We start from the raw sequence: 12921 nt of genomic DNA, 5'->3' as shown, positions 1-12921 counted from the left end.
TAGGAACACAAATGGCAGAGTCTAATCTTTTCAATTTGTGTATCTTACCCCAACACCCTTCCCTCTAGTTGTTTACAATTAAGGTAAATATTAATATTCAAATAACTAAACACAAAGGTGATCAACTCATTAAAGGGGCAGGAAATGAGCTGAGCACTGGTGATATATTAGTGGGTTATGTGTTTGAAATAGTTAAAGTTTATTGTGCCAACCTGGCTGATAAACACATGTGGGGTTAATTGAAGGGCAGAGGGATAAATGGCTCAGTAAGCCTCGCCTTTCTAGTTCTCCGGTCTCTTGCTTTCTGATGGTTGGACCTGGGTGCAGCTGCCTTAGCCAGTTCCCTGCTTCAGCTGGCAGGCTCACTTCCTGCAAGACATCCCCAAGGAGAATCCACATGGACCTACCCCGATGCAGCCCTGGGTGCTGGAGCAGCCATGTGGAGACCCCTGCCAGCGCTGATATGCTTACACGTTCCCTGATTCGGCTTTCCTCCTGCAGTTGGCATCATTGTGTGTGTTTTGTGAGATGGAGCAAGAGTTTGTGGATTGGTGTCAGACATATGGGTTAATGGGCTAATGTTGGACGTGTGGGCTTGGGCAGCCCTGGGTGGGATGTTTTCTTGAAGTGCACTTACCCTTTATATAAAACTCTCTCTTATACACGAGTTCCTGTGGATTTGTTTCTCTAATGTACCCAGACTCACACAGTGTTGGACTGCTATCCTTAAAAGTGGGAGTTCGAAAGTTAGCAGCCTCACGGAAGGAGAGCAGTGAGGCTTTCTGCTTTTGTAAAGATTTACAATCCCAGAAATGCAAAGGGCGAGGGAGGGGCGGTTCTACTCTGTTCTGTGATTTGAATGAACTTTATGGCACTGGTTGATTTTATAAAACTCAAATAAAAATCCTCATCTACGTTTAACCAAATTTTATAAAACAGCACCCTAATAACACTTTTGTCAACTAGTACCCTGATGCTACCACTAAATTAAAAATTGAAGATTGAAGAGGGGAAAAATATGTTTTCTAAACCTCTTCCAGAGAGTCTTGTAAAAGAAACAATTCTGTCAAGAGCTAATGGCAATATGTGCCACCCACGACTGAGCTAAAATGGTGCCACTGCCTGGCCATTCCCCCCATGCCCAGCACCGAACGCCAGCACCCCCTTCACGTATATTTAATAGCGTTTCCCTGTCAGTGACATGATCAAATACAAGGCAAGAAGCGGCAGGAGATTTCAGGGATGGCTCAGAAACGTCATTGTTTTCCCATTTATTTTTAAAATGCAAATTACACTAATAAGTCAAAAAATCACTCTGTTAAAAATACATTCAGAATTAACAACTGCAAAGAAAAAGACACATCAGGATTATAACTTTTGCCTTCTGAATATTAGGTTTATAACAAAAGCTCAGCCTAGAAAAATAGCATTCTTCACTGGATTCTGAGGAGGATGCAGCTGTACTACTTAGATGTTTTCCCAGACAAGTCACACGACTGTGCTTACTGCTCCCAAACAGGTCTGTCCACGGATTACTTTTTAGTAGTCAACAACTGTTTTGAAAATTTTGGTGGTGATGATAGGAGTGATTTGGTGGTAACTTGGCTGCAACTTAAACCAAGAATATGAGGGCTTATTTTGTGTGCTGAAATCTGTATCCATACACATGTATGATAAGGTGGAATCTCATCATCACACAGATGCACAATGAAACCTCACTATAATAGTCACATATAGAATTGCTTCTGGCATGTCGAGTACTTATATTTTAGGAGTCAAAGGACAATACACTGGTAAATATTTTCTCACACATTGAACATGCATGTCACTATAAGGTCATTCATTGTCTGAGGTTTCACTGATACATTGCAATTGTGTTTTTTATACATGTCTGTATGGACAAAACGTACAAGCCGCTGAGAAAACTCAAGCCTGAGTTCTGGAACGTTTTGTGTTGCGTTCACTGTCGTAGACACTTTGTGTTCCTGTATCATTTTCAGATGTGTCTGTGTGTGTGTATCACAGACATCCCTGCAAACGCAGGAATGGGATTGGCTTTGTGGATCTCAATGGGTAGTTTCAAAAGAGTTTAACCAATAACAGACTGCACAGGGAAAAAAAATAAACAAAGCTTGTTCCATCCCAATTTGATTGCATTTAAAGATGAGGTGTTTATCAAAAAGAAAAGAAGAAAGGACCGATTTTAACGTCTCAGGTGTTCCAAAGACAGAAGACTCATCCGAATTCCTGATAAGTCTGAGCTAATTAAGTTTCCCACTAATGAAAACAAAGTAATGCTCAAAAACATAGACCAAAACTTCCTAGGAGTTCAGAATATTCCATAAACACATTGACCTACTATTAAGTTTCCAAAGGCATCTTTGTTGCCAACTACGTTAACAGCACAGTTTTCTGCCACAATAATACAGGAGGATTAATATACACTCTAACACACAACAGATCCCCCAAATATCACAAAGAGATGTCAAATATTTCACCAAGTAACTACTGCTCCCCCACCCACCCAAATAATCTCATACGCTGAAGTTAGAAAAAAAAGTCACCTACATCGGGTCTTCCATTTGAATTAGATATAAAAGAGTAAACATCGCTAATACATGGTGAGTTGGCCTCGGCTGATAGAAATCCACAACTGTTGCGTGTGTTGGTAAAAGACCTTATTTGTCGATCCTTCGAACAGCACCCGGAGTGCGAGAAATGGAATCGGGAGTGATGCCATTTCTGTGGTCTGCGTTCTACCCAAACCCCATTAGAAGACCATATTAAAGAACGATAAAGAGGACAATTATTGTTGTTGCTCCTGTTGTTGCAATCGTCTCTTTGGGGCCACGGCGGAGGAGGCTCCCCGGTAAAGCACTTTGCTGACAGCGGCAGGTTTCTTACACGGGCACACAGCGGCTGCTGAGCGCTGCTGTCTTGTCCTCGACATGAAACACGCAGATTTGGGGTTTACACCAGTGTGTTAACCTACAGGACGGGGTTTGGACATGTCTGCACTGAGATTTGGGGGCGCACAATTTAGGTGGGTTAAGGCAAGCATGTACGGTCCAGCCTTTAGGGCAAAGAACCTGCCAATTCGGACTTGAGTTGCAGGGTCATCTGACGTGTTTTGCATGGTTTTGCAATGACATTGCCTAAGTAGCCGTGGTGCCGTCAGGACGTCTGGAGGACAGCAGTCCTTGGCCCGGGATGACCTCTTCGGAGCTCGCAGAGACAGGGAGGGAGTCGCAGAGGGCCTGCAGAGGGCACCAGCAGCGTGCCTGCGGCACTTTCCCACGGCCTGGGCGACCGAAGCCAGCTTTCTGGAAATCCAAGGTGGGCGTGTCCTGTAGGTTTCACTTAGAACTGCAGGCCCTGGTGGAAGTTCGTGTGTGCGTGCATGTGTGTGCGTGTGTGTGCGCGCGCGTGGCCTTTTGGTTTGTGTTACTATGTCTATCTAGTTAAACTCAGCGGCTTCTTGCTCTTTATAAAATGCAGGAGGCCACTGCAAAGGGAGAAGGTGCTGGGAAGGTCCGTGGGCTGACACACTGAAGTCATCTTGGTTATTTGGACCTACAGGAAAGAAAGGAGGAATACATATTGCTATCTATGTGGATCGCTCTCTACAGTTTAATCAAGGAGGCGAACAAGAGGTGCCAATGGCCTGCCGCCGTTTCCCGTTTCTCCAAGCCCAAGAGCAAGCCAAACAAAACAAAACCAAAAAATCCAAATCAAAATTGTGTTTTAAGCAAAGAAGCACTTTTCTTTTTTTCCTCTCAGTGCAACCTCATGGGTAGAGATGTCACTTGCGACGATTTAAAATCTATTTCTGGAGACTGAAGAAATGGACATGTATTGCTCTACAGTTAGACTGTCAATAAGAATGTGAGGTTTTCAAATATGCCACAGGACATTATCACAGTTTCTGCTGTGGGGAGCCCACATAAGCTACACTGGAAATAGCAGAGGGGGGCGGGGAGTAAAAAATGCCAGTTTGCTAGATAACTTACCTGTGAACATGTCTTTGTTCAGGAGCTTCATGGCTGTTTAATAATTTTGAAGAGACTTACCACAATGGAAGGAAAAAATGAAAAATCAAATCTTTCTTTCTTCGTGTATTATAAGGAATCCAAAGGATGACACACGATGGGCGTCCAGCCTCTCTGAAACCCCAAAGAGGACTGGCCATTCCCTGACGGAGGAAACTGAAAGCGGGCTGTGGATGCACATCACGGAGGCATTGTGTCCAGCGCTTTTCCCAGGAGTTCAGTCACAGAACATTTGCAGCTAAAATGGCAACCCCGCAGCTAAAACTGCACACTGCTTTTAAGCATTCACTTTCTTTCTAAGAACCAGCTTTTACTTCCAGTTGGTATATAATATTGTTGGGTGCGTGAACACAGATCTACCCGTGACGGTAAATTACTGGTACTTTACAAGACTTATTGATGGCTGGTTGACGAGAAACAGCACACGCCGAAGGACAGAATAGAGAGCGAGTTTAGATCGCTGCTTCTCAGCAGGGATTGAGGTTTATGTGTGAATCAGCGTTGTTTTTGCCACAGGTTTGAATGGACAGTGCCTTTCAAGTGGTTTGTTTTCTGGGTTACAAAGTGGAAAAAAACTTTCATTCATTACTGCACAATGTAAAATCAAAAAAGAAAGACACGCAGGGGAAAAAGCTTGTATGGAATTATGGCAACTAAGTGGTGCAGATGTACAAATCTGTAAATTAAAAATTAGGGAGGAAATGCAAAATCAGATGCACAGTTAATCTGTGAACCACCGGGGAAGAACATGGCTACTAAGGGATCAGAAACACCGCTGAGTCCTCTGGGCAACACTACTAGCAAGTTAATGGACATTTCTTTGCTTTTATTGGCTTAGTTTTACCATTTATAAAATACAATTTTAGTGTTCCAGTATATGGCATCCCTAAAAGATATTTAAGGAGTACTGGTGGTGCAGGGTTACCTGTTGGGTTACTAACTGCGAGGTCGGCAGTTATAAAGTACCAGCTGCTCGGTGGGAGAGAGCCGAGGTTTTTTACCCCTGTAAAGAGTTACAGTCTCAAATCCAGGGGCAGTTCTACCTTGTCCTACAGAGTTGCTGTAAATTGCAGTTGACTTGAGGGTACTGGGTGTTATTTATTTATTTAAGCAAAAGGGAAGAAATTTTTTGGAACCAATACGGGGAAACCCTACTGGGGCCCAGCATATCCTACTGTGTCAGCATGCCCAGGCAAAGGGTCACACCATTCACTGTACCCCCATGTCCCAGAAGGACTCCCCTTAAGCCGAGCCCCAAAGCTCCAGGACTGGCTGGGGGTGGAGATGTGTGGGTGTTTGGTTTTAATGAATATTTTGTTAAAAGGAGGGCAATAGTATTTTGACTAGTTATTTGTTATAGCGCCTAAGTTTATATATATTTCAGCTTCCAAAATATTTGTATTCTATTGAACATTTTATTTATTTCATGAGAAATTAGATCTCACATATCATTTTATCATTCCAAAGAATTAAAGAGGAAGATAATATTTTGTTGGCATTTAAACTATACCAATTAATAAAAATTATGTCAAGTTTTGTCCTCATATAATTTAACATTGGGCAAAGATACATAGGCAGGACTTTAAAAAGTTCATGGGATATAGAATTAAAAGATAATAAAACATTTCATGAATTTTTCAAAGCGCCCTTATAACTTTGTACAGCCCTCTCTTCATAGATATCCTTGAAATTAGAAGTGCTTATTTGAAACAATATACTTGCGTATGTGTACTAAGCATTCTTGTGTTGTAATATAGCTGATCCCTAGCAGGGTGGTGATATTGTATTATAGCTTGATCATATTTATTAATCAATCATATAGACCAACAGAAGGAAATGTTAAGTGATATGTAGGAACATACTGTATATACTTGTGTATAAGCCAAGTTTTCCAGCATATTTTTTATGTAGTTTTTGTGGTAAGATTAGGTGCCTCGGCTGATATTCAGGTCGGCTTATACTTGAGTATATATGGTATATGGTCAAAAGTAATCAACTGCAAACCTAGTAAATGTTCTGGTCTACTGTGGAACAAAAAGGTATTAAATGGATATCAAGTGTGAGATCCTTTGGGAATGACATACAGTCTATGTGAATATCTAACTTACTAAAGCCTTTCCATGAGTTATGTTGGGATAAGCCTTATTCTTAATAACCTTATGTTTATTAGGCATTATGTGACAGGCCTTGTGTTTTACATACATTATTTCATATCATCTGAGAAAAATTATATGAAGTAAATCTGGTTTTATCTGTTTTGCTGTGAGGGAATTCAGGCGTGGCGAGATTGATAGAATTATATAAATGAAGTTGCATGCCTGAGATTGTATGGATAGCCATCAAGGGCAGTTCTACCCTCCCCTGGAGCCTCTCTCGGGGTCGACATTGACTCCATGGCGATCCACTGAGCTTTGGGAGGCTCTGAATCAGTCCTTCTCAACTGCGGGTTGCGACCCCTTTGGGGGTCGAATGACCCTTTCACAGGGGTGGCCCGATTCATAACAGTAGCAAAATTACAGTTATGAAGTAGCAACGAAAATAATCTTATGGCTGGGGGTCACCACCACATGAAGAACTGTATTAAAGGGTCATGGCATTAGGAAGGTTGAGAGCACTGCTCTAATAGGTAACAGTAACTACTCTTCCTACTACTTTACCTTTATTTTAAAATAGAACCCTTTACACAAGACTGCACTGCAATATTGAGGAGCCCTGGTGGCATAGTGCATTATCTTGGGCTGATACCTACAAGGCCAATTGTTCAAAACCACCATGACAGAAAGCTGAGGCTTTCTCTTCTCATAAAGATTTCCCATCTCAGAAATCCATCGAGGCAGTTCTACCTTATCCTATAGGGTTGCTGTAAGTCAGAATTGACTTGATGGCACTACAATATTGGGAGGAAGTATAAGGAATCTAAAGGCGTTATCATCCAATTATTTTTATTTTAGCTATCAGAATTTCCTGGGACAATAGGAATCATTAGAGTATAAATAACAAAGAACTGCAATGCATGACAAAAACAAAAGAGATATCAGACAGAAAAAAAGAGAAATGTTTATAAAGAAAGTAAAATTTGGACAACATCAGGTTTTCAAAATGTAGAATTCGGTGGCGGTAGGGGGGAATTGGAAGATAATTTTTGGTGCCATGGAATTGGGAAAATTCAGGCCCTATTTGGAGAAAGGCACAGGGTGTAGTTCAGCTGGAGGACAAAGAGAAGAAGGAAAAGGTTCGACTGGCCGAGAGACGACATCAGACTACACGCTCCAAGCAGAAGGCAGAGAGCAGTTCTAACTCCTCCGTGGACTTGGATTCCCAGTGTTTTCCTGTATGGAAGGTGACTGGGAAGACCATGGGTAACATCTCAGCAGAGTATTGGGGCCAGATGATAGTAGACTTGCAGGCTATGATAAGGACTTCAGTAGTTAGCAGGCTATGATAAGGGCTTAAGTAGTTAAGAAAGAATGAATGGTAGTTTCAGGCAAGGAGTGAATTCACCAGAATAGTACTTTAGGAAGATTAATTTAGAGGATGGCAATAGGGATTTTGAGCTGAAAGGGGGACCGGAAACCTTAAGGTCGGAGATAAGGACCACTCAAATTATGATAGTGGCTGTGGGATGTACAATAGGGCACGTGTGCTAGACTGTTTATGGAGAGGAGGTTATGCATGACCTCTAGTATAGGCTGATTTCAGAACTGACAGTGTCTTTTTTATGTGTTGTGTTGGCAAATGCTTTTCTAACATGACAAGTGACATAAGGAAGCATTCAGTTATTATGATGCCTGTTCATGCCCTTTTTTTTTTTTTTTTTTACAAAAGCTTAAAGAGGGCTATCTAAAGATTACTTTAATCTCCTTGGGGAAGAAACACTCCAAAAATCCATTTATTATCCTACATCCTAAAGAAGCTAAAAGGTAAAATGATTCAATGGGGGAGGACAATGACAACCAGCACATATCTTCAAAGTGAGAAGTTCACATTTCAAAATGAATTGGATCTTACTTTCTATTTTGATCTTCACTTGCAATTCAGCATATCACTTGATACTGATATATAGAATTTGTTATCAGTTGTTATCTCAGGGAATTTGCCTAAACACAGATATAGAAATCAGGTTCTGATGGTATGTCTGTTCTCTAGGGTGCTAGAGGTAAGGGTCTGATAAGTTTCAGTGTCAATGTTCCAGTTTCATTTCACTTTCAACGTCAGAAAAAGGACAGAGAAAAAGAATTGTGTAGTTTTTGTTTTTTTTGAACATAATATATGACTAGGTTTATCCTATCAGTTATCATTCAAAGCCGAGCACTCTTGAGAGTAAAAGGAAGTGCTGGTAATAATGGCAGCAAGATAACAGGTGTGAATGGAGACTGTCCCGGGGAAACCAGGACAAATGGTTTATATAGAGTTACATATAAGTGCCTATAATGCTATATTATTTTCAAAATATAAAATTTGGGGCTAAGTCAAAGAAGTCGTATAGTTGTATATAATATCAGATTTTGAGTCCAAGATTAAAGATAACTTTAGAGATGGCATTTTGATCATTCAAATTATAAATATATATATATGGAAATACCAATGGAATTACTCTAGTAAAACAATATTTATAGAAAATAAAACACTGAGAATCTTATAATGACAGCTGCATGGTTTGGGGCCCCAATTACATTTACTTGACCATCTTTTAGCATCCCAGAGACTACTTTCATTGTAAAGTACTTACATGTACATAGGCTGCAGTTGTAAATGAGATGTTTTCTGTGGCCCTTGATAGCCATAAGAGTCAAAGCCACCTATAAAATCAACTGAGAAGAGATGATTGCCATTAGTTAATTTTCCAGAAGTAATTGCTAATACGAAACTTGTTAATTTATTAAATTAAAAGTGACTCATTGTGGAGAGAGTGGAAGAGATAGAGAAAGTAAGTTCCTTTAGGATTTTAGTTTGTCTCAACTATGTGATTCAATGATTGTTTTACAAGAATCTATTCATTTGGGAGGAAAATAAATGCATTTCTCTCAAACCACCTACACCAGCGGTTCTCAACATGTGGATTGCAACCCCTTTGGGGGGTCGAATGACCCTTTCACAGGGCTCATCCAATTCATAGCAGTAGCAAAATTACAGTTATGAAATAGCAATGAAGATGATTTTATGGTTGGGGGGGTCACCACAAAATGAGGAACTGTATTAAAGGGTTGCAGCATTAGGAAGGTTGAGAACCACTGATCTAGACCTAATCACATTAAAATTACTTGCATGTGAAAGATGCTATATGCCTTTTGGGTTGGCTCCAGATTTTCTGCAATGTATTACAAATGTTACAGCATAAAAGTAATGATTATTCAAGTGTGTGTACTCATCAGCAATTTCAACACTAGTAAGAATAATAGACACTACATTGGTCCAATCTGCGGAGCTATGGGTAGGCTGGTGTCAATGAACTCAACATGGCTGTCCCTGGCAGCGACTTATTATGCTTACCCCTCATTCACCTCTCAGATATGGTTTTTTGTGCAAATTTTATTTTACTGGGGATTCTTACAGCACGTATGACAATCTGTACATATATCCGTTTTGCCAAACACATCTGTACATATGTTGTCAACATCTTTTTCAAAACATTTTCTTTCAACTTGAGCCCTTGGTATCTGCTCCTTGTTTTTTTCCCTCCCTCCCCTTTGTCCCCTTGATAATTTGTAAATTTTTTTTTTTTTTTTTTTTCATGTCTTACACTGACCACTGTCTCATTTCACCCACTTTTCTGCTGTCTGTCCCTCTGGGAGTGGAGGGGGGGGGGGGCAAACATCAATTATTGTATTTGATTAGCCCCTACTCCTCCCCAGCTTCCCTTCCCCTCCTAGTATTGCTGCTCCCCTTATTCGTCCTGAGAGATTTATCTGTTATAAATTCCCTGTGTTGCAAGCTCTTATATCTACCAGTATACATGTTCTGGTCTAGCCAAATTTGGGGTCATGATAGGGGGGAGGGGTGCATTAAAGAACTAGAGGAAGGCTTGTGTGTTTCGTCAGTGTTATACAACACCCTGACTGACTCTTCTCTTCCTTGTGGCCCTTCTGACAGGGGGTGTCCAATTGACTACTGCTGGGCTTTGGGTCTCCACTATGCCCTCCCCCTCATTCCCATTGATATGGTTTTGTTTTGGGTCTTTGATGCCTGATACCTGATCCCATCAACATCTCTTGGTCACACAGGCTGGCGAGCTTCTTCCATGTGGGATTTGTTGCTTCTCTACTAGATGGCTGCTTGGTTATCTGCAAAACTTTAAGACCCCAGACACTATATCTTTTTCTTTTTTTTAATTAAATGATCATTTTATTAGGGGCTCATACAATTCATCACAATCTGTACATATGTCATTTGTGTCCAGCACATCAGTACATATGTTGACTTCATCATTTTTACAACACCCGCTTTCCACTTGAGCCCTTGGTGTCAGCTCATTTTTGCCCCTCCCTTCCTGCTTCCCCTCCCCCTTCCCCCTGATAATTTATAAATCATTATTATTTTATCATATATTACCCCATCCAACATCTCCCTCACCCACTTCTCCGCTGTCCATCCCCCAGGGAGGAGGCCACATGTAGACCTTGTCCTCTGTTCCCCCTTTCTCCCTCTCCTTCCCTCCACCCTCCCGTCATCGCCACTCTCTCCACTGGTCCTGGGGGAGTTCATCTGTCCTGGGTTCACTGTATTTCCAGTTCCTATCTGTGCCAGTGCACATCCTCTGGTCCAACTGGATATATAAGGTAGAATTGGGATCATGGTAGTGGGCGGGGGAGGAAGCATTTAAGAACTAGAGGAAAATTGCATATTTCATTGTTACTACACTGCACTCCGATTTGCTCCTCACCTCCCCGCAGCCCTTCTGCAAGGGGATGTCCAATTTCCCCCGGATGGACCCTGGGTCCCCACTCTGCTCTCCCCCTCATTCACAATGTTATGCATTTTTTTTTTTTTTTTTTTTTAGGTCTTTGATGCCTGATACCTGACCCTTTCGCCGCCTTGTCATCTTACAGGCTGGTGTGCTTCTTCCATGTGGACTTTGTTTTTTCTCAGTTCGATGGCCCCTTGTTTATCTTCCAGCATGTGGGACCCCAAATTCTGTGTAAGTTGACAGCTTGGCACCATCAGCTTTCTTCACTGCATTTGCTTATGTATCCGCTTTGTCTTCAGCATTCGTGTCGGGGTAGGCTGGTGTGCTTCTTCCTTGTGGGTTTTGCTGTTTCTAAGCTAGATGGCCGCCTGTTTGTCTTCAAGGCTTTAAGACCCCAGATGCTGTATCATTTGATAGCCGGGCACCATCTGCTTTCTTCACCACTTTTGCTAATGCATCCCCTTTGTCCTCAGCGATCGAGTAGGGATAGGTTGGTGTGCTTCTTCCGTGTGGGTTTTGTTGTCTCTCAGCTAGATGTGCTTGTTTATCTTCAGGTCTTTAAGGCTTCAGGTGCTACCTCACCTCTCACATATGTTTTGATTGATCTAACCCAAACAGGAACACTACGCCTTCCTCATTGTCAATTTTCTAACCCTTATTATTCCCCTGCCCTTGTCATTATTGGCACTATTGGCTCACCACTCACCTCCCCATGCACCCCACTCACCCCCGAACTGTTGGTCCTGTCACTGTCTCTATGGAATTGCTTGTCCTGCCTATCTTATATAGATAGACACCCCTCTCCAAAAAATCAAAAGACCATATAAGTAGTTCCAAGTCTTCTTGATGTACTGACCCATCTGACCCATCATCCACTGATTTATACGTGAAACAATTAGAGCTAAATATCTGAAGTAAAACCTAAACAAACACTCAAAGGTAATACAAAACAAGAACAACAACATTGCATTTAAATCAATTACGGCTCTTGGTAACCACACAAGTAGAACTGTATGTAACAAGCCCTTTGATATTTGAGATACAACAAGAATTGCTAGGGCAGATTATATTTTCTGAAGATTGCTGCAACAATAGCTCTTGTTCCTCAGGTTCTCATGATGTGACTCTGGCCCTCCTGACATGAATGGTTTGTGTCTAGCTTCCCTCCACTTGAACTTAGATAACCTCTGTGGCAATGTTGACCAGGAAAGTATGATATAAATGGCATAGTGGTTATGTGATGGGCTGCTAATCACAAAGCCAGCATTTCTACTCTGTCCTATAAAGTCCCAAGAGTGGGAATTGACTTGATGGCAGTGAGTTTGGTGTGATTTCCCTCCACTTGAACTTGGGTAGACCTTTGTGGTAACATTGACCAAGAAAATATGATATGAATGACACAAGTGACTTCTAAGGAGAGATCATAAAAGACCACACATTTCCCCTTTGCTCTCTTTGGGTGCTTTCTTTTGAAACACAGTCAGCATGCTGTAAAAATACTCTACTTGGAGGAGAGCCAGAAGTAGTTAGTGAGACCAATATCCCACCTATGATTTCAGCTGGTAGCTAGCAGTCACACCTAGACCTGCAGGAGAAAATGCTTTCAACAGTCCAGCTTCCAGTTATTGAGTCACTGTAGTACATGCTTGATCAACTGAGACCTTTGACATTAGGCAACAGAGACCTATTATCCCTACTGTACTCTGAATTCCTGACTCACAGAATCCAGGAGCATAATAAATGGTTACTTGAAACTACTATGTAACTGAAACTGCAAGGACTAAGATTACTATGAAAAATACTTTGACCCTGAGAAGAATATATCTCAAAAGATGGCACTGAATCTGCAGCTTCGGGAGAAGGATATATCTGACCAGAGCACACAGGAACAGATGACGGGGGAGGAGGAGAGACAGGAGCACATCCTGACCCACTAGGCCAAATAGAGCAGCCAGTCCACAGAGAGGA

At 41.6% G+C, this 12921-nt stretch overlaps 1 protein-coding gene across 1 annotated transcript in view; it reads right to left on the bottom strand.

Moving 5' to 3' along the window:
• Nucleotides 1-1256: 1256 nt before the first annotated feature.
• NKAIN2 (sodium/potassium transporting ATPase interacting 2) overlaps nucleotides 1257-12921 on the bottom strand; it is a 1260554-nt gene continuing 1248889 nt past the window's right edge. The window contains exons 6-7 of the mRNA XM_030886723.2: nucleotides 8779-8860; nucleotides 1257-3573 (exon numbers count right to left, since the gene is read on the bottom strand). Coding sequence (XP_030742583.2) covers nucleotides 3564-3573; nucleotides 8779-8860 — 92 coding nt within the window. The 3' untranslated portion in view covers nucleotides 1257-3563. The remainder of the gene's footprint in view (nucleotides 3574-8778; nucleotides 8861-12921) is intronic.

Source organism: Echinops telfairi, unplaced genomic scaffold (genome assembly GCF_000313985.2).
Source record: "Echinops telfairi isolate 266 unplaced genomic scaffold, ASM31398v2 ScPeMD7_3533;HRSCAF=4204_0, whole genome shotgun sequence".
NCBI classification, from domain to species: domain Eukaryota; kingdom Metazoa; phylum Chordata; class Mammalia; order Afrosoricida; family Tenrecidae; genus Echinops; species Echinops telfairi.
Note: the sequence above shows the minus strand (reverse complement) of the source record. Positions and strands in the feature narration are given on the sequence as shown.